This window comes from Haemorhous mexicanus, chromosome 15 (genome assembly GCF_027477595.1).
Source record: "Haemorhous mexicanus isolate bHaeMex1 chromosome 15, bHaeMex1.pri, whole genome shotgun sequence".
In the NCBI taxonomy this organism is placed as follows: domain Eukaryota; kingdom Metazoa; phylum Chordata; class Aves; order Passeriformes; family Fringillidae; genus Haemorhous; species Haemorhous mexicanus.
The window spans coordinates 947,703-968,896 of record NC_082355.1 but is presented as its reverse complement, the minus strand read 5'-3'; the positions used below and the strand labels follow the sequence as shown (position 1 = coordinate 968,896).

The 21,194-nt window shown below is 54.9% G+C and overlaps 1 protein-coding gene across 3 annotated transcripts in view; it reads left to right on the top strand.

The window, feature by feature from the left end:
• ARHGAP26 (Rho GTPase activating protein 26) overlaps positions 1-21,194 on the top strand; it is a 103,907-nt gene that overhangs the window by 45,341 nt on the left and 37,372 nt on the right. For all 3 annotated transcript variants that reach the window (XM_059859895.1, XM_059859894.1, XM_059859896.1), the window contains exons 12-17: positions 4,995-5,031; positions 9,921-9,986; positions 10,685-10,759; positions 15,485-15,572; positions 16,630-16,688; positions 17,403-17,508. In XM_059859895.1, coding sequence (XP_059715878.1) covers positions 4,995-5,031; positions 9,921-9,986; positions 10,685-10,759; positions 15,485-15,572; positions 16,630-16,688; positions 17,403-17,508 — 431 coding nt within the window. The remainder of the gene's footprint in view (positions 1-4,994; positions 5,032-9,920; positions 9,987-10,684; positions 10,760-15,484; positions 15,573-16,629; positions 16,689-17,402; positions 17,509-21,194) is intronic.

The following is a 21,194-nucleotide window of genomic DNA, read 5'->3' as shown; positions in this document are numbered from 1 at the left end:
CCTCCAAGCAGCTGGGCAATCCTTTCCTCTAGATTTCAGCCACCGGGCAGAATCTCACGCCAGGGTTGGAATTTGAAGGATTTTGGGAACTGTGCTGAACGCTGTGCAGCTTCCAAGGGATGCAGCTTAGGTTGGGCCATTTTGGATTTTAAAGGAAAGTGAATGAAACTTAAAATGAAGCAAGTGCCTTAGGAAACCATAGCCCATGTCTTGTGGAGGTTAATGAGCACCACGGGCAACAGCGTGACCTCTGAAATGAGGAAATAAAAATGGAATTACTCAACATCATCTTTCTGTAGTTCCCCTTCCAACCCCCAGCTACTTCCTTTTCCCTTTCTTTTCCCACAGCCCAGGGTCATCCCAAACCACTCACATACCCATTTGCTCTTTGCACATCGTGTGTGCAAAGTTTCTTTAGGATCAGGCTGGAAAAGTGATGGGTTGAATTCTCCTTGATTTATCTGTGCACAAGCAGGAAGTGCATCAGATGATGAAGAGTGCCTGTAGGACTGTTTCAGGCTCTGGATGTGTCTGAGGGGTGTTTCAGGCTCTGGATGGTGTCTGGGGGGTGTTTCAGGCTCTGGCTGGTGGCTTTTGGTGGCTGTAGAGGTGTTTCAGGCTCTGGCTGGTGTCTGGGGGGTGTTTCAGGCTCTGGATGTGTCTGAGGAGTGTTTCAGGCTCTGGATGTGTCTGAGGGATGTTTCAGGCTCTGGCTGGTGTCTGATGGGTGTTTCAGGCTCTGGCTGGTGGCTCTTGGTGGCTGTAGGACTATTTTAGGCTCTCAGTGATGGCCACCGGTGGTTGTGGAGGTGGTTTAGGCTCCAGATGGTGGCTGTCAGTGGCTGTAGGAGTGTTTGAGGCTCCAGATGGTGTCTTTCAAAGGATCTCTGATGAGGAAAATCCACAGCTGACGTTTGCATGATGCACAGCTCCAGTGTTGGGGTGTGTGGTGGTGGCAGGACTGAGTTTGGAGGGGGCAGGAGCAGGGGCAGCACCTGCATTGCTGCTCCTGCCCAGGCTTTGGTCCTGGAGCAACTGGGACCTGGATCCAGGAGCCAACAGTGGCTGTGAGTGAGTGACCCCCAGCTCATCCCTGGGCTCATCCCTGGGCTCCAGGGGAGCAGGGAGCTGCCTCCTGGGCCCTGTGTTCCTCTGCCACACCCTCGAACATCTCAGAGCTCTTAATCATCCCTATAAAACCATTTCCTCTGCAAAACAAAGCATGCATTTGGTGAAATGTCTCAGCAAAGGAAATAACTGGTTCTTTGATGAATTATCTTAAATATCAAGTTCATAATTGAACATAGTGCAAGTGTCAAAGTAGTCATGAGTTGTAACTGCTCTCATAAAATTTATCTTTTTGGATTACTTACAGATGCATCTTGGAATTTTTCAATAATAGCTTGCAAAGACCTTCTTTAAGCTTCCAGGCAGCAATTATCCTGCAGGAATGAAGCAGCAGTAGTTTCTGCTAAAAAAAGTTTTACAATCTGGTTTTGTTCAGGATATTTTACCATCTACAGTAGGAGTTTAGAAAACTAAACACAAGACATCAAGGTCTGTAAGTTTTGTACTATCTTAATATATATTTTTTCTATGCACATCACTTCTGAAACTGCCTGGGAGGATGTTTTGGCTCTGGAAATACAATCAAAAGGGAATAATTAGTGAGAGCGAGATGTTGAAGCATGGCAGTGCTGCAGGGCAGGGATTTGTCTCCACCTTAGTCACTGGTCCCAATTCTGGGAGTTTTATAACCCAGCCTGTTCCCACACGTGTCCCTGGGCCACAGGCCCTTCACCTCCCAGCAATGTTTCTTCCCTCTGATTTCCCACCCTTTGTCAGTGACTAATACTGGAAAGTGAAAGAAGTTTTTATTTCTCCAGAAACTCTCTGGGTTTGGGGCTGTTTCCTCCAGAGTGTGTTAACAACAGGACAAACAGCGTGTGGGCATAAGCATACCCTCATTTCATGGTGGTTTATTGTCTGGCTGTGCTGGGCTGTGTGTGTCTGCAGAGCTCCTGCCCTGTCCTGGCCCAGCTCCCATGAGCTGTGTGCTGTCACCCTGGCAGTGGCACTGGGCTGTCCCTTGGTGCTGCCCTGGCCCCGGGCTGGGTGTGAGGCAGCCACAGCCTGGGCATGGCAATGGTGCCAGTCTGAGAGAGGGGGAGTCAAACCCAGCACTTGGCAGCTGTGTGGAAGAGGGTTCAGGAGAGCTTTTCCAAGGTGCTCCCTGCCCATCTCTCCTGGACAGAGGTGCTGCAGGGCTCTGTGCTGTGTGTGTGGCGTGGGAACAGCAAGAACCTCTGTAAAATTCTGCACCCTTTCCCAGGGGGAGCTTGGTCCATGGACTGACTCACGTGTATGAGGTTTAATCTTCAGATGCATCTTCTGCTTTAAGCCCTGCCTGTTGACAGAGCTGTTTTGGAAGGAGTGGAATATCAACATCCCTAGGGCCAGCCTGGGCAGGAGAACCTTTGCCAAGGCACGAGCCCAAGGGTCCAGCAGAGCAGGGGTGACCCTTGGGCCACTGGAGGAGCCTCACTCTTGGACCTCTTAAGCAGCAGCCCTTTCCTCAGACTTGGAAACTTTCTCTTACCCAGAAAAATCTCCCTCTAAAAGATTTGAGGCAGTATAGAAGTATTTATTGGAAAAGGAAGGGATATCATAGTCTTGGGGCTTGGCTAAAACCCTGCTGGTGTAGAGTTGTGTTGGTGGGTTAACAGAGACAGGGGATAAAAGGTTTGTCCTTGATAAGATGGGTGTAGGGTGGCAGTGTCTCTGTGTTTGATGGTTGCTGCTGACCTTTGTGTGAAACTTCCCTCTTGCTGCGTGCACACTTTGCAATTAATGGCAAAAGCACACTGTGTTTCCTTGTCTGCCCTTTTCCCTTGTTTTAAGAGCAGTCTCTGGTGATAACAGCCTCTGCTGTTCCATGGATCCAGACTGGAAGAGCAGAGGATGTCCCTGGAGCTGCTGTGCTGTGCACTAGGAGTTGGAATGGTTTGGGTTGGAAGGACCCTGAAGCTCCTCTCATCCCACACCTCCCCCTATCCCAGGGTGCTCCGAGCCTGATCCTTGGCTGTGTTTAGTGTTACCTGTGTGAGGGGGTGGGCCAGGGCACCAGATCTGTGTGATCCCAGGTTTGTCCCCAAGCCTTTGAGTGACAGGCTGAGCCCCCAGTGCCTCAGCAGAGGCTCTGGAGTTGGAGGGAGAACTTCCCTAGGGAGGGCTGGCTGTGGGGGGCACTGCTGCCAGGGGAGCCTGCGGGTGTTTTCCTTCCCTCTTTCCACTTATTGAATTTTCTTAATATAAACACTGTTCCTGGAGGAGAGCTCCCTTGCTGACTGCAGCTGCTTTTGCTGCTGAATCATCCCCTGCCTGCCAGATGTGGCTGATGGATTTTCTCTGCAAACAATCGTCTCTGCTTGGTCTGGTGTTGCACAGCCAGGTGTCCTGGGAGGGGCAGAGGGAAGGTGCTCCTTGGAGGGGTCAGTCCCTGCCCAAAGCCCAGGTTTGAGCTGCTCCATTGGATCTGTGCTGCCCTGAGCAGGTCCAAGGTGTCCTGCCGTGCTCGGGCGGGTGCCCAGCTCAGGACTGGCCTGTGTTTGGGTCACCTCCAGGGAAGGGATCTGTGTGCCCTGCTGCTGGCATGCCCTGTGACACACAGCCTCGCTGGGTGGTTTTGGTGCTGCTGGCTGCTGGGGCACCCCGGGTGAGCAGCAGGGTGAGCTCTGCTGTGCCCGCAGTGCCCGAGCCTGGCTCTGATCCTCTGAGAGCATCCCTGCCTCGTCCTGCAGCTGGAGCTCCTGGGGGAGATCCCCCAGCAGGGCAAGCACAGAGCACCCTGGGCTCCCTGCTGGTGCCAGGGGCTGGGATGGCTGGAGCAGAGCCCTGCCCTCAGCCTCCCCCCGTTGCTGCTGGGTGTTGCTATCAACACGGCCCTTGGAGGCTCGCCCTGCCCGCTGGCTATTTTGGGAGGCAGCATGTGATGCAGGCAGCTCCCCTTGCAAGGGGCTGCCAGCCCTGCTCCCCACAGCCTCACCAGCCTGGTGTCCTGCTCCTGTGCCCACTCAGCCACATCCAGGATGCTGCTGGAGCTCCGGGCCGTGTGGGAGTGCTCCTGGTGGCACTCTGAGCACTGAAGGATTATTCTAAACCATTTCGCTCTGTTGAGCTGGAGAAATACAACCTGTCTGAGGGCTGATCTTCTTACAGCTGCTGTTGGTATTATCCTGGGCTTTTAAAGTGCCCTCACATCGTGATTAAAACCTTCTGGCAGTGTTTTCCCTTTTTATTGTATCCCCTGAGGTGTCCCTTTACTCTCCAGCAGCCAGGCTGTGGTGGTGTGGGGATGGGGGTGGGAGGAGGAGTGTGGATGCTGGAGAGGCTTGGGATGGAGTCCTGCTGGTGGCTGTGCTGGGAGCAGGGCTGGGTGCATCCAGTGCCTCATCCTGCTGCACTTCTCGTGCTCTCTAAATGAATGACATTTCTTCTCCTCTCATGCTCTTTGCCTGACTCGTTTGCCCAGGCTGTGCCTGAGGAGGGTGGTGCCTGCTCCCTGCCCCAGTTGCACCCACCAGGGGTTCCTGTAATGCCCATGAGGGAATTGCCTGCTTTGCTCTAGGTTCACATCCTCTGTATGTGTCTTTCAGGAGAGGAGTCACAGAGTCATGGAGCAGTTTGGGTTGGAAGGGACCTTTAAAGGTCATCTAGTCCAACCCCACCTCCATTTTGTTTAGAAACCTCTAATTTCTGTTTTTGCCTGGTCCATCCATTTGCATTCTTTCATTTTAAGAGCTGTCCTAGTCATATTTTAACTAACTCCAGAGCTGGGCCAGCCCAGCATCTGTGTGCAGGAGGTCATGGTGGTGTTTGGGGAGCTGGCTGCTGGGGGAGGTGCTGGCAGCAGACACACCGTGGTGGCACCAGCTCTGCCAGCAGTCCCAGCTGGAGCCAGGGTCTTCATAAGGCTTTCTGCTTGTGTTTTCCAGGTGTACAACTCCAACAAGGACAACCAGAGCGAAGGCAGTGAGTATTTCTCCTCGAGCCTGACCCCTGAGAGGTGGCTGAGCTGGGGGGGCCAGCAGGAGATGCTGGTGACACTGGGCTGGGCTGGTGACACAGCACAGCCCGGGGCTGGGGGGTGACATGGCTCAGTGTGGGGACCCCAGGGTGGCCTCAGGGAGAGCTGAGTGTGGCACCCAGCAGGGACCAGGGGCAGGAACCTGCTGGTGGGACCTGGGGCCGTGGAGAGCAGTGCCAGGCAGTCCCTGCATCCCTCAGGGTGTGTCCCCTCCTGCCCCACACCGTGTCCCTGCCCCAGTGGCACTGCTGGGGTCTGGTGACCTCGGGAAGTTCAGCAGAGGGATCAGGTGACACCTGGGACCAAGCAGCTCTTCTCTCTGAGCCAGGATGTGCAGGGTGAGTGTGTCTTTCCAAGGGGGAATTGGAGCAGAAATACAGGAGTGAGGAGGTCCTGCCTTGTCAAGATTGTCAACATGAGCCCTTAAAAATAAAAATCTTTTTATTGTAGTTCAGGCAATCAAAGCCCTAGGTCAGGAAAGCACTTGTTTTTCTTCCTAGAGGAGCAGTTGCACCTGGTCCTGCCTCTTATGTCCTGTGTTTTAAAACCCTTAATTGAGCCATTTCCCAGTCAGTTGGATTTGCCATAATTGCAATTCTCCAGCCCCAGTCCCTTCCCTCCTTCCCCCAGCAGCCAGGCAGGGCCAGGCCCAGGTTGCTGTTCAGTGCTTGGCTCATTTTGGTGCTGCCTCAGACACGACATTTTCCTCTGCAGCCCGAGCATTTCTCTCTCAGTAATTGGTATAATTTGCAGCTAATGTTCCTCACACCCATTTCAGCCCTTGCACAAAGCAATCTCTTCCCCCTCTGTGGTTTCTCCTTGCCTTTGATCCTCTCTGGCATCAGCTGCACATCCATCTTTTCCTGCCTGGGTCACCTGCTCTGTGCTCCCAGGTGATCCAGCAGAGCTCAGTGCTGGGCTGGGCAGGGCAGCGTGGTCAGTGCCCCTGGGGTGGGAGCCCTGCCAGAGCAGCTCCTCTGCTCCCTTTTTCCCAGAGGACAGAAGGAGTCTGTGGGGTGCAGAGCCCAGGGTGGCTCAGCTCCGTGCTGCCCAGCCATGAGCTGTCAGTGCCCCGTGTCCCTGCACACAGCTCTGCCACCTCTGGACCTGCTGCTTTGGCTCAGGAGACCATTTGGATGGTGTCTCTTAAAAATGAGAATGGTCCTCCTTGTCTGTCCTTGTGTGTCCTCCCTGGTTCTGGGAGCAGGCTGGGACCCCTGCCCCCAAACCCTCTGCCTGGGCTGGGGCTGGGGCTGCTGTGGGCAGAGGGCTGACTGCTGCAGCCTGGCTCAGCCCCTGCTCCAGAGCTCTGCCTGCCTCCCCGGGCACTCTGGGATCCCCTCAGCAGCTGCCTGGCTCCAGCAGCCCCTGATCCAGGCTCCTGCTGTAGGACCTGCAGGGAGTGGGGAGGGACTGGGGCTGGATGCAGCTCCTGACCCTGCCCCCTCCTCACCTCTGCTTCCTGCCTGCTCTTCTGGGGGCCTGGGGGTGCCTCCCAGAGCTCTGGTGGCACTTTCAGGACTCTGTGGTTTTGCAGAGCTTCTGGGTTTTCTGTCCTGCTGTGTGGCCAGATGGCCGTGGGCCTGTGGGTGATTTATCTGGGTGTGCTGAGCAGAGGGGCAGGGTGCTGTCACTGAACCGTGAGAGCCAGGGGAATTTAGATGCTCTAGTTTGCTCACCAGAAGGACTTGCCCTGCTCCATGGAAACAAATCCTCCAGGCCATTTGTGCTTATTGCATGGAACAGCACAAAATTCCTCCTTTCCCCTCCTTCCCACCATTTCACTCTCCCTCTTCCACATCCACTCCTGAGTCCCTTTGGCTGCCCTGTCTGCTGTGCCCTTGTCTGGGTGCTCTGGCCCTTCCCAGCCATCACAGTCATGGAATCACAGAATATTTTGGGTTGGAAGGGCTTTACAGCTCCTCTCTTCCCCTCCCTACCATGGCAGGGACACCTTCTACTGTCCCAGGCTGCTCCCAGCCCTGTCCTGCCTGCTCTTGGACAATTCCAGGGATCCAGGGGCAGCCCCAGCTGCTCTGGGCACCCTGTGCCAGGGCCTGCCCACCCTCATTGTAAAAAGCTTCTTCCATTCTCTAACCTACTCTGACCCTCAATCTTCCTTTGCCAATCTTGGCAGCTCACTGGTAGTTAGAGCCCTGAAAACTCATTTCTGGTGAGACTTGAAAGCTCAGTCCTCTGGTCTGTGCTTCATGATTTCCCCCCTCCTCTGTGGTTCTTATTTCCAGAATGTCTTTGAAAGAGTTCAAGGCAGAGGTGGTTGCATGGCCCAGTGTGGTGGGGAGGCAGAGGAGCTGCTGTGACCTTGCCCTGCCCTGCCACACAGCTGGAGCCAGGCTGGCAGAGCTGATTCAGCCCCCTGCCCCCTTCCCTTTGCACTGATGTGGCACATCAGTGTAAAGGGAGGGAATTAATGGATTAAATAGAAATAATCTGCCAGGCAAAAATAGAGCGGGATGAGAGCAGTTGAGTGGCCCTTGGAATGTGATGCTGCTGAAGGTCAGATGAGCGTGGGGCTGTGTGGGCAGCAGCTGCTGTCCAGGTGTCTGTGTCACCTGTGCTGATGTGAAATGTTCCTGGATGGGTCCCAGCCTGGGCAGGGCAGCTCCTGCTGCTGGAGGAAGAGCCTGCACACGTGTGGGGGCCTGGAGCTGAGCCTCAAACCTGCCCTGAGCAGGGAGAGCTCAAGGGAGGCTCTTCCACTTGGCCTCAGCCAGGCAGGGACCTTTCAGACTGGCAGGCAGGCAGAATTTCTTCTCTGGAGGGGCTGTCCAGCCTTGGCACATCTGCCCAGGGCAGGGGCTCCCCATTCCTGGAGGGGTTTCACAGCCATGTGGATCTTGGGGACAGAGGTTAGAGGTGGCCTTGGCAGTGCTGGGGGAAAGGCTGGACTTGATGACCTTGGGGGGCTTTTCAAACCCAGATGATTCCGTGGATCTGTGATCTGCACAGCAGCAGGTCCAGATCTGCCTTTGGTCTGGACCACTGCTGGACTGAATCCCTGGGGGAATGGCTGAGACAAAGAGCAGGTGCTCTGAGAGAGGGGAGATCAAGCTTTTACAATGCTCATTCGAAGTTTAGTTGAAGGATGAATAAAGGCACTTTGGACATGTAATCAGATATTATTTCTGGATATAACTACTGCAAATAAATCCCCGGCCTTTCCTGATCCAGAGCTTGACAGTGAGGGGAAGAGCTTGTTCATCTGCTCAGGGGGATTATGCCAGGTCACTTCATCCAGAGGCACTGCTGGGCTTCCTCCTCCTCCTGCTCCTGCTGCAGGGAGGTGGGATCCCAGCCCTGCCTGGCCCTGGGGTGCTGGGCCCTGCAGGGTTCTGGAGTCATGGAATGGGCTGGGCTGGAGAGGACCTTAAAGCTGATCCAGCTCCTGCTGGGGGCAGGGACCCCTTCCACCATCCCAGGCTGCTCCAAGCCCTGTCCAGCCTGGCCTTGGGGGCCCAGACAAGGGGCTAAGGGAAAACTGCTGCTCTGGGGGATGGGCTGGCACCTCCAGTGGGTGGCAGAGAGCCTGAGGCAGTGCTCCAAACTGTCAGCACCCACAGGGATGCCCACAGCTCAGGGTCACACCGTGCCAAGGCTGATCAGACCTGCTGGACTGGGTTTGCTGCAGCAGGAGAGTTTCCACACCATGGTTTTGAGACTCTCAGGTACCCCTGTGTTTGTCAGTGGCCTGGGGGTGCAGCTGTGCCCTGCTGATGATGGCACGTTGGGTTTGTGCTGCATCCATGCTGGGAGCCCTGGGGGTGCCCAGCAAAGGGCCCTGCAGCTTCTGCATTGTCCCCACGTCCTGTGGCACAGGCATCCTGCAGCTCGTGTGCTTGTGTTGGCTCAGCACTGCAGCCTGCTTGCCCAGAAAAACAGAATGGAGCTGTTTTCCTTTGCACTGCTGTGGGTCCCCGTGCCACTCAGCAGACAAAGCCCACCCCCCCAGAGGACTCCCAGCAAGGGCTTGGGCAGGGGCTGGCAGCTGGCAGCTGCCCACGGGGCAGGAGGGCAGGGCAGTGCAAGGGAGGGCAGCTGCACGTGCCATGCAGAGGGCACTGCCAGCCTGGGCTCCGCTCCCTGCCTGCCCTGCCCTGCCCTGAACCAGCTGTGTCTCTCCCATCACAGCATTCCCTGGGGCCTGGAGCCTTTGCCCACCCTTCCCCGAGGGGCTCCTGCCCTGTGGAAGGTTTTCCAAACCTTTCCCTAGGGAGGAACTAATTTTCCATGGCGAACAGCTGGCTGTGGGCAGTGTTTTCCAGGCAGTGGTGGAAAGCTCTCTGTGGGGTGAATTCTTCCAGCAGGTATTGGGGTCCTTGTATTAGCAATTCCTTGAACTGAGAAGTGAAAATCTGCATTGGCACAGGTGAATTGAGTTGTACATCCCATTCACTCTTGTGCTTTAGCTCTCACTCTAGGGCAGAGGCAAGACACCTCATGTGCCATTTTCAGGGATTTGTTGTGTCCAAATGTCCAATTTCATTTCTTTCCAAGCAACCCGTTGTCAACTTTCCAGACAAATTTGGGTTATCTCACCTTGATCCTAAATTAATTATGTCCATCTGCAGTGGTAGATGCCTGGCAGGGCCCAGGGCTTGGTTCAGAGGGATGTGGAGGCTGGAATGCTGATCAGTGTCTGTGTTTGCCCGGGTTACAGCTGGTACAAACTGCTGGACTTGTGTTTTTCTGCCCTCATTTATCTCCTGCTGCTCTGGGCAGTGCTGGGGTGGCAGGGATTCAGCAGGAGCCTGGTGCTCCCTGTGAGGGCCTGCCCTGCCAGCTGTTCACCCTGCTCTCTGCCCTTCCCCTGCAGCTGCCCAGCTGGACAGCATCGGCTTCAGCATCATCAAGAAGTGCATCCACGCTGTGGAAACAAGAGGTAGGGCAGCCTCGGGCTGGGCTTGCTCTGGGGCAGCTGTTGGCAGTGGAGCAGTTGCTTTCCTGCCCTTTTCATGGACAGAATGATTCATGAGCCCTGGGACCCACATCAGATGAGCCCGTGACGTGCCAGGGCCGATGAGGGAAGCGTTTGCCCCACGGCTGGGCCAGCAGGGACTCACAGACATGGGGCAGAGTTAGCAAATAACACCCTGGGACAGGACTGAAGGGGGTGTCCACTTCAGCATCCTTCCTGCAGGAATGCTGCCAGGCACATCTTCTCACGTGGGAGTCTGTCCCCAAAAGCTCCTGTGAGGCTCCTTGTGCACAGGTGGGGTTGTCCCAGCCCCGCAGGGGAGGTCAGGTGCAGAAGGCTCAGACCTCAGCCTGAAGAACTTGGCACAGTAAAGTTTTCCCAGATTGTCCTGGTTAAGTGCAGATCCTGCACGGGGCTGCCATGGCTGTGGGAAGGAGGAGAAGTGTCCTTAGGTCCTTGTTGCTGAGCTAACTGGGGGTACCACTTCTAATGAAAGCAGACATGAAAACCTTGCTATCAACCCCACATTTTACCATCTTCTGTGGCTTTGTGTTTGACAGCTGAGAAGGTTTCATTGGCTTTGCTACTTGAGAAGCCAAAGGAGTGAAAGAAATCTCAGCAGCTCTTGTGACCTTCTGCTAACAAGTCCCTTGTTTTCCCAGGGATCAATGAGCAGGGGCTCTACCGGATCGTGGGGGTGAACTCCAGGGTGCAGAAGCTGCTGAGCATATTGATGGGTGAGTGGCTGGAATTTGGGTGAAGGCAGGTGGGCTGTGCTGCTTTGAAGCCTTGCCAAGCAGGAGCAGAGGCTCCTGCCGGGGTCCCTGATGGTGGTGGCTGTGCCCTTAGGACCATGTGCTGCTGAGGCCGGGGGGTCCTGGGCACCATGGGCAGGTCTGAAGGTAGGGCTGGCTTCACCAGGCCCTGCTGCAGTCACTGGGCTCCTGCTCACACATGCTCTGAGTTCTGGCAGCCTTCCCAAATGCAAACCAAAATCTTCAAAGAAATAGCTGAAAGCTTTGACTTTTCATCTCTTACCTGCCCCCTTGTTCCCAGCACCCTTTGAAATGATTTTCTCTGGATGTTGCATGCTGCCTGTGGCTGTTCTTGCTTTCCCCACGGACTCTGTTGTGCCTGTTTATCTCAGTCCTGCCCAGAGTTTTCTAGCATGTGTTTCCCTCTTGACTGAGGCATTGGATGCTGCAGTTCTGGATGCTCCAAGCTGCTGGCTCTTGGCACAGCAGAGGTTTGCTCTGGCCTTGGGGACAGAACCATTTCAGCCCTGACCTCACGGGCAACATTTCCATCCCACAGCTGCAGCCCTGGACCAGTCTGTCCATCTGTCCAGACATGCCTGAGACATAACAGTGGAAGAGAGCACAGAGCTGGGCTGGAGCAGGGCAGCTGCCCTTGGCCAGTCCTGTGTGATGCTGCTCAGACTTGGCAAAGCCAGGGATGAAATAGCTGCAGGAATAGGGAAACAAATGCTTACTAATGTGTTAGTGCCCCATTGAATGTGTTGGTTACTCCTTGGGGAAAATGTGTGGCATTTCTGGTCATCTGCTTTCCCTTCACTTACTGTCTTTGCTACATGATTTCCTTTTCCTTGTCCTCACAAAACTCCAGTGCTCCTTTCTCTGCATATTTCTTCTTGCAGAAGGCTTTCATCTGTTGTGTTTCAACATCTTTTCCTTCTCCTTTTCCAATTCCTCCTTCTTTTGCCACCATCGAGGTGTTCAGTGAGCAGAGCCCATGGTGGCTGTTGCAGCTGTCAGTGTTAACCTGTGGAAAATAGATAATCCAGGTGACTGGGGAGGAAGGGCACGGCTCCAAATCCGGGTGCAGGGGACCTCTTTGCTCTTGTGGCATTTGGAAAGTTCACTGCAGTCACGGGACTGGTGACTGGTGCTGTTATTAGAGGAGTTTGGCTCAGGCTGGGGATGTGAAGGTGCCCTGCAGGCCCAGGGCTGTGGGGAGCCAGCACTGTCCTGTGGCACACAGGGTGGCCCTGGGGACAGCACTGGTCCAGGAGCACTGCTGATAGAAGCAGGCTGGCTTGGTGCCCCGGGGCAGGTCCTGGCAGGTCCACAGCCAGGCCCTGGGTGATGCTCATCACCACATCCCACAGGTGGCAGGGCCACAGACCCCCTTCTCCTGTCACAGAGGTGTCAGTGCTGCTGTCAGTCCCCAGGCTGTGACAGATGGCAGAACTGGCCTGGGTGAGGAGCTCTGCAGAGCTGGGAGGGATCCACTTTTGGACAGCATCCAGCATCCATTATCTCCTCAGCCACTGAAGCCACTCAGCTGTCGCCCCTGTGTCTCATAAGGAGGTGATAAATGGCTGGTGCCTTTCCTTTGTCCTGGTCTGTCCTCCCTGGCTGGTGGTGCTGGAAGCCCTGCTGGGGGTGAGTCAGGGCTGCAGTGGGACCCCTGTTGGGAATCCCCCGTGGTGTCCATCCTTGGGGTGCTTTGCAAACCCACGACTCCCTAATTCCTCCAAATTGTGGGGGATTAAATCTCCATCACCCCTGGGGTTTGGGCTGTGTGTGGAGTCAGTGTCACAGGAAACGTGTCCCTTGTCAAGCCCCATCTGTTCTCCCTGCCCTGGGGCTCCTGGTGGATGGAGGAGCCAAACTGTGCTCCCACTGTCAGGTTTCCCTTATATTTAGAAATGAATGTGGGCAGCCTTACTGCTTCACATACAGCTGAAATGGCAAAAAGATCGAGTTTCCCTGAGCTGCTGTCAGGGGCACTGCTGGGAAGGGCTGGGCAGGGTGTCCTGCAGGAGGGCACTGCTGGGGCAGGGGCAGCCCCAGCCCCTGGGATGGTTTCAGGGCAGATCTTCTCGGGGTCTGCCCTGGGGTGATGCAGAGGGGGGTGCTCCCAGGGCTGGTGGGGGGCAGATCATCTCCTCAGCATTCACTGGTGCCATGTGCCATCGAAACGAGGACAAAACCCAACAAACAACCAAACTTTCATCAGTGGGAGCTCCCATGAGAGGGCTGATTGTGGCACTGTGGGGCCCCAGCAGGTCTGAACTCTGCAGAAGGTGAGTTACAGCATCTGCTCTTGCTCCTGGGCCACGTGGGCCACCAGGGCTGGGAGTGGGGCTCCTTCCAGCCCCTGACTGCTGGGAGGTGTCATCCCTGAGGCTGTTTGGAAGTCTCTCTCTGATAATCACACTGGGGTGATGAGGTGCTTCCCTGGCCTGTTCCCCTCACCCTGGAGATATTTGTGAGAGGCATCAGAGCAGGGGTTGGCAGCACAAAGCAGCTGCAGGGTTAATGCTGGCTGTGGCTGTGGGTGCTTTTCCAGCCCCTGATTCCACGTGGCCCCAGTTCCTGTGGAAGTGTGTCCTTGTGGGAGGCAGGGCTGGCATGTCACCCCTGCCTGGGGGACAGATGCTGCAGCTGCTGCAGCTTCTTGCAGACTCATAAATGTGAAGGTCAAGGGGAGCTGATTAACTGCTCTGAGCCCTTTCATGGGACCGACTGTGGAATTTCACCTCGTGTTCCATGATCCTGCCTAGAAACTGCTGGCTGAGCCTTTGCAAAGACACACACTCTGGAGCTGTTTGTTCTGCTTTGGGTAAAAAGTTTCTCATAAAAAAAGATGGAGCTTCTGGGGAGTTTTGTTCTTTTTTTTTTTTTTTGACTATGCCAAACTTATCTTGACTCCTTATCTTAAAATTCTCTCCTTGTGAAGGCAGTGCTGTAGGAAGTTTCCTGGGCATTGAGTCAGGAGGATGGAGGTCGTTTGTGTGATTGCTGAGACACACATGATCTTTGTGTGAATATGCATTTCTTATGTATTTACTTTTCCAAGCGCCTCTTGATGTTTTTTTAAATTAAAATGAACCCTTTGCCCCGAGGGAAAGCTGAACTCTATTCACAGCATTCTTTCCAGTAGGTTAAAAATTGCCCAGTGCTTACACGGGGCTTTAAAACTCAATAGTGAATTATTTGTGTCTGTGAAGAGGCAAAAAGCCCCTGAGCTGAGCCCGTGGGAGCAGATGGTGTTGGCAGCTGTGGCTGTGTCACCCTGGGCCCTGGGGACAGTGGGACTCCTGGCACTGGGGGACCCACACCAGAGACCCCCACAGGGGGGTTCAGCTGGGACCAGGATCCTGGCTGAGTTTCCAGGATGGAGTTAGCAAAGACCATTGGTGGAGCAGCATCCAGGCAGGAGAGACCAGCACACGGGGCACTTCCATGCTGGGCTTTCCATGGCCTTGGCTGGGTGCTCCTGGCCTCAGTTGGGTGCTCCTGGCCTCAGTTGGGTGCTCCTGGCCTCGGCTGGGTGCTCCTGGCCTTTGTTGGGTGCTCCTGGCCTTTGTTGGGTGCTCCTGGCCTTTGTTGGGTGCTCCTGGCCTTTGTTGGGTGCTCCTGGCCTTTGTTGGGTGCTCCTGGCCTTTGTTGGGTGCTGCTGGCCTTTGTTGGGTGCTGCTGGCCTTTGTTGGGTGCTCCTGGCCTTTGTTGGGTGCTCCTGCCTTTGTTGGGTGCTGCTGGCCTTTGTTGGGTGCTCCTGGCCTTTGTTGGGTGCTCCTGGCCTCAGTTGGGTGCTCCTGGCCTCAGTTGGGTGCTCCTGGCCTCAGTTGGGTGCTCCTGGCCTTGGCTGGGTGCTCCTGGCCTCAGTTGGGTGCTCCTGGCCTCAGTTGGGTGCTCCTGGCCTTTGTTGGGTGCTCCTGGCCTTTGTTGGGTACTCCTGGCCTTTGTTGGGTGCTGCTGGCCTTTGTTGGGTGCTCCTAGCCTTTGTTGGGTGCTCCTGGCCTCAATTTGGTGTTCCTGGCCTCAGTTGGGTGCTCCTGGCCTTTGCTGGGTGCTCCTGGCCTTTGCTGGGTGCTCCTGGCCTCGGTTGGGTGCTCCTGGCCTCAGTTGGGTGCTCCTGGCCTCAGTTGGGTGCTCCTGGCCTCAGTTGGGTGCTCCTGGCCTCAGTTGGGTGCTCCTGGCCCCAGCTCAGAGCTGTCACCATCTGGGTCTCAGTGGTGTGCCTGAGCCCACTGCCACTGGCCTGGTGGTGGCCCTGCAGGTGGCCCTGCAGGTGGCCCTGCAGGTGGCCCTGCAGGTGACTGTGGCTGTAATTGCCAGCCAAGGGCTGGGTGGGGAGCTGGCTGCAGGATGACAATGCTGCCCATTGTGGGGAGGAGGGTCCCTGGTCCCTGTGTCTGTGCCTGGCTGTCCCTGCTGTCCCTGAGCACCTCAGGCTGCTGGGCCCGGTGTCCTGGCACGCTCCAAGCCACACTGCCCTGTCCTTGCTCAGGATGGAGGATTCCCTTTTCCTTCTCTTGTCCCGTGCCACTGGGTCTGGCCTGTCCTGGGTGATGAGCCCCACACACCTGCAGATGTGTCCTGAGCTGGGAATAGCAAATAAAATGGGGGGTGATGGTCTCCCCACACAGCTGAACTGGCACGAGCTGGAATTGTCTTCAGTTTCCTTCAGTGTTTTTTTGTCTTTTTCCATAGATCCCAAGACAGCCACAGAGACAGACACAGAGATCTGTGCAGAGTGGGAGATCAAGACCATTACTAGTGCACTGAAAACATACCTGAGGTAAGGAGAAAAGCTCACCTGGCTTCAGGAGGGGTTTGATGCTGGCCTGGGATTTTACTGGCTGTTGCTGCAGACCCTTAACAACAGCACTTTTATAGAAACAGAGCAGAAACTGCTCTTAGGGAATTTATTCTGGCTTTTCCCTGGCTTTCCAGTATGTTTGAGTAGGATCTGGGGAACACACTCAGCTCTGACAGATGCACATATTATACAGACATGATTTTAAAAGCTCATTCTTGCATCCCCTGCCTTGATTTAAGCTTTTCCCTGTGGACTTCCACCTCCTGAGCACGTGGCAGAAGGGGAGGGCAGCGCTGTGTAAGGGCAGGGGCTGAAGAGCTTTTCCAGACCTGGTGCTGAGCTTTATTGTAGTACTGATTTCTGTGTGTCAGGCGAGCCAGTATCATCCTGGGGATCTTCCCAACAGGATTGGGTGTTGGCAGCCAGCAGCATCTCATTACCCACAACGTGCCCCTACCTGTTGTGACCGCAGCTCCTCGCTCTCAGCGACTGCTGTGTGCTGGGTTGTGTTTGAGGGAGCACAAGAGAGAGCCTAAATCCAATTAGGGTGATAAGTGTAATTAGCCTGGTGGATCTCTGCCTAGAGAATCACAGCATTTTGCATGATTGGCAACCTTTGCTCCAGAGTCTGAGCTGTTGGCTAAGCAAAGAGGAATGTGGGCAGCACCAGTGTGTCCCTCTGAAGGGATGCAGCAGTGGGAGGGGACAATGGGAATGGGGATTGGGAAAGTTTTACAGCTAGGCTTGTTTATCTTTTCAATTTATTTTCAAACTTACTTGGAAATCATGGGCTCAGCAATGCACTGAAGCTGTGTTACTGAAGGAATGCTAAAATTAAAGATTAATTTAGTGGTGAATAAATCAAAGGTCCTTGCATAGATCTTACTCCTTGTGATGAGGGGAATTAATTAGAGTTGGTGTTGCTTAATTCTGCCCTTTTCAAAATGGAGCTGAGTTTATTGTAAGGGCAAAGCTTTCTCAGTGTGGATTGTGTTCCTCAGATGTGTTTTGTGCCTGTTTCCTTTTTATCTTCCAGAATGCTCCCGGGGCCCCTGATGATGTACCAGTTTCAAAGGAGCTTCATCAAAGCAGCGAGTGAGTCTGGTGGTGTTTATGGCTCCCACAGAGGAGCCTCTCTGCCAGTAGCTGCCATCCCCCTGCCCTGCTGCCTCCCCAGCTCCTCCTGGGCTGTCCTGCCAGCAGAGCAGGGCTGGGTTGGGGCAGGCAGGTGTTGGGGGGTGACAGAGGAGCAGGGGGCGCGGGCAGCTCCCGTGGCTGGGACCATCGCTGCAGTTGAGCTGCACCACGGGGTTTGGGGGGCTTTGAGGGGCTCCCTGCTGCTTCACACATCTGGGCCGTGTCTCCTTCACTGCCCAGGGGAAGGGGCTTTGCTGGGAACAGGGGATTTTCTGTTGGCAGTCGTGCAGCCTGTGGATATGGGAGTGGGATGTCAGGAGGGCCCCGTGGCCCATGGCCATGGCAGTGCTGGCCTCCTCCAGCAGCTCACACTCAGCACCATGGACCCAGGCAGCCTGTGGAGCAGCAGATGCTCCAGTCTGGCCTGCACTGGGCACACTGAACACGGGAATGTGCCCATATTGCCATCCCTGGAATCACTCTGGTTGCAGGCAGCCCTGCCCTGCTCACCATGCTGTTCACGTGGTGTCTGCTCTCAGCTCACTGCAGTATCTGCAGTGCGTGGCTGTGGGATGGAGCAGCTCCCTGGGATGTCTGTCAGGGACAGTGTTAGGTCTCTTCCCATAACAACCCCCTAATGTGGAGATAAATCATCTTCTGTTCCCCGTGCAGAACTAGAGAATCAGGAGTCCAGGGTGTCGGAGATCCACAGCCTCGTTCATCGGCTCCCGGAGAAAAACAGGCAGATGCTGCACTTGCTCATGAACCATTTGGCAAAGTACGTTTATGACTGATGTGTTTTTCTCTCCTTTTTCCATTTCCTCTGAAAGTTAATAGTGGTGGAAAAGTTTCCTTGTGTGTGTGTGTGGTGTTGAGTCATTTCTGGTTGGCAACGGGAAACCCGCGTGTGAGCGAGCCGAGGGCTGAGAGACGGAGTGGGGTGGGAGGGAGGGAGGGATGAGGGAGGGAGGGATGAGGGAGGGAGGGATGAGGGACAGGAGCTGCCCAGCCCGCCCCAGCCCCATGGCAGCACCAGGAGCCCATTCACTCCTGGGAACCTTGTGTTGCTTTTGATGGCCTGGGCTGGGTTTGGCTGCCCAGGCTGTCCAGGAGGCAGAGTGGAGGTGAAGCTCCTCACGTGGTTTCAGATCAAACCTGCCATGGAAGGACTAAAAGTGATTTCTTTTCGCAACAAATGACTGCTCTGGGGCGTATTTTCTGCCTTTCTGCACCCTGATGAATCAATATTTTTGTGTTACCTTGAAACTTTGCGAGGGCGAAGGAATGGGATAATTTTTTTTCTTTCGGTGGTAGAGCTGACCTGTAATTTCCCATCTTCTTCCTGCTCCCGCAGGTTCCCATGGAAACCTTTGATTAGTGTTTTAGAAGTGAAAGCATCATCAGGTGTTTGTGGCAGCCTCAAGGCTGCAGGGTTGGACCTGCCCTTGCTGTTTGCACCAGTGCTGCAGGAGCAGCAGGGCTGAGGCAGGGCTGGGAGAGCTGGGGAATGACTTAATCAGGAAAACTGCTCAGGAGGAGAGCTGCAAGAATCCAAGTTATCTGTTCAAAAGAAAAAACAACAGATGATACTTGAAAAAGGCTTAAACACAACTCCAGATGCTTTCTTGTCTCCTGGGCTTGTGTCTGCTCCATGGTGTCCCTGGCAAGGCTGTTAGAAACCAAATGGCTGGTTTGGGTGTTGGTTTCAAACCTTCTGCATTTACAGCCTGAAGCCAAGGCCCTGTGGTTCCAGGTGCACCCATCAGCCAGATGGGATTGCCCAGAGAAGCTGTGGCTGCCCATGGATCCCTGGAAGTGTCCCAGGCCAGGCTGGATGGGGCTTGGAGCACGCTGGGATAGTGGGAGGTGTCCCTGTCCATGGCAAGGAGTGGAACTGGGTGAGCTTTAAGGTCCCTTCCCACCCAAGCTGTTCTGGGATTCTGTGATTTTGTGTGTGCAGGGAATCTGTAATTGCTTCAGTGTTTTCCATCTAAAGGAAAAACCTGGTGATGGAGTAGAGATGTGGAGTCAGGTTTACAGTGGGGCTTGTGCTGCTTTAGTGGGGAAGGAATTCAAACAAAACAAACAGTGTGTGTGGTGGTGTGTGCTATTTTAGGAAGAGAAACAGCTCATAGTGTTATTTAATAGGAAAAAAATTATCTCGGAGAAGAGCAGGAAGCTGAGGAGTGAGAGCCTGCTGAGCTCTCCAGCCCTGGTGCCATTCCTGGGGCATCCTGGGCTCTGGAGGCAGAGGCACAGCCAGCCTCAGGTGTGGGCTCAGCATCCCTCTGGGGCTGGTCCTGCAGCCCCTGCTCTGACCAGGAGCAGTGCCCTGACCCAGGGGCAGTGCCCTGACCCAGGAGCAGTGCCCTCACCCAGGGGGAGTTCTCTGATCCAGGAGCAGTGCCCTGACCCTATGGGAGTGCCCATTGCCCTGATCAGGAGCAGTGCCCTGACCCAGGAGCAGTGCCCTGACCCAGGGGGAGTTCTCTGATCCAGGAGCAGTGCCCTGACCCTATGGGAGTGCCCATTGCCCTGATCAGGAGCAGTGCCCATTGCCCTGACCCAGGGGGAGTGCCCTGACCCAGGGGGAGTGCCCTGATCCAGGAGCAGTGCCCTGATCCTATGGGAGTGCCCATTGCCCTGACCCAGGAGCAGTGCCCTGACCCAGGAGCAGTGCCCTGACCCAGGAGTGCCCATGGGGCAGCCAGGGCCAGGGTTTGTGTCCAATACTCTCTAAAAGAGCTGCTTGAGGCTGCAGTGCCACTGAGCCAGATTAAAGACAAGAATGGGGAGAAAGCTTCACATCTGCAGCAGATGTTTGGAGGGAGGGGCTGTGCTGCCAAAGGGACAGGCCTGGCTGCCCCAGGGGATGCTGCAGAAGGGTGGGACCAGCTGGGTCTGGTGCTGCTGAGAGCAGGGCACCCACAGCCAGCAGGGGCAAAGCCAAGGGCCTCTGGCTGCCCTGCCAAGCTGGGCTGCACTGCTTGGAGGGGTTTGTCTCATCTGTTTCTGTCTGGGTTTTTTATTTTAAGTAACATATGAATAATCAAGATTTGCATGTTTATCAGATGAGCTAAAAAAATATTTCTCACAGTCTTGCTGTGGAGATTTCTGACACTAAAACCAGAACTAGGGCTGAGTCGGTCAAGTAAAGAAAGAGCCTGTCTTGGGTGGTTTCTGACTTTTGTGTTTTTGGGGTGTACGTGCTCTGCTGCTCTGATGAGGGATGTGGGGCTCCTCATGAGATGAAGCTGCAGTTTTTATTAGCAGTAATAAAACTGGTAAGAAAGCTGAAATGTTCAAAAATAGCAATTATTAAGCCCAGTATCAGACAGGACAAGTGCCTTGGAGGTGGTTCAGCAGTGCCCTCCCCATGTGGTGGGTCCCGTGGCAGCTGGGGGACACAGAATTGGGGTGCAGTGAGAGGGGCCACAGAGGAGGGAGGGGACAAATCTCAGGAACAGGCACAGACAGGGTAGAGGGCGAGGAGCCTTTTGACAGACAATTATTTCCATTTCTGCCTCTTACTGCATCTCCAAGCCCATTTGTGCTGCCTTCTGCCTCATGCCCACATGTCCAGGCACTTGTTCACTGTGGCCCAGAGAGCAGGAGCTGTCCCCTGCTCCTTTTAGCCTTCCAGCCTGAGCCAGTCTGGGATTCTGTGATTAAACCAATTTGTTTTAATGCCAAATAAGTCAAAGTGAAACAAGGTGCCTGTGGTGCTGCTGGGCTGGTGGTTGCTGTGGCAGGGGTGCTGCTGGAGTGGAGCTGGTTGCAGAAAATTGCCATTTTTGTTAGTGGAGCTGCAATATCCTCCCTGTCTCCTCCTTCTTTTGTAATGTACTTTCTCACCCAGGAGTCAATGCTGTGGAGGTGCAGAGCAGGGGGATTTCACTCTGATTATATTTCAAGCATTTAGGGAATTATTTTTCATGCATGGCCATAATTTGACACCTGAGCTTTGCTTTGTTCTTCTGGCAGCAAGTCTGGCTTCTCCAGCACAGATGGTGCCAGGCTCATACCCCTTCTGTGGGGCTCCCAGACCCTTCTGTGGGTTGGCATCGCTGCCAGTGCCCCCCACACCCCCTGATCCACGCACCCACTGCTCTTGTGCCAAGGTCAGGCCCACGGAGCAGGCTGCAGCCGAGCTGAGTGTGCGTGTGTTTAGCAGAATTAATTATCTCTGATCACTCCCAGCTGTGGCCTGGCCAACACCGGCTGGTTCCCTTTGGTTTTGCTGCGGCGGTGTTTTCTAGTTTACGTGTTTTAACCGAGATGACAGCGATTGTTATCTCCTGCACAAATTGTTTGCTGTTTATCGGGGCCGTGGTTTCCACGGGCTCTGCAGGGCAGCTGCTCAGGGGGTCCAGCAGAACCCTCGCCAGGGCAGGGGCTGGACACGGAGCCTGGCGTGTTCTGGAGGGCTCGACGCTCAACCAGGGACTGCTGGCAAAGGAGGAG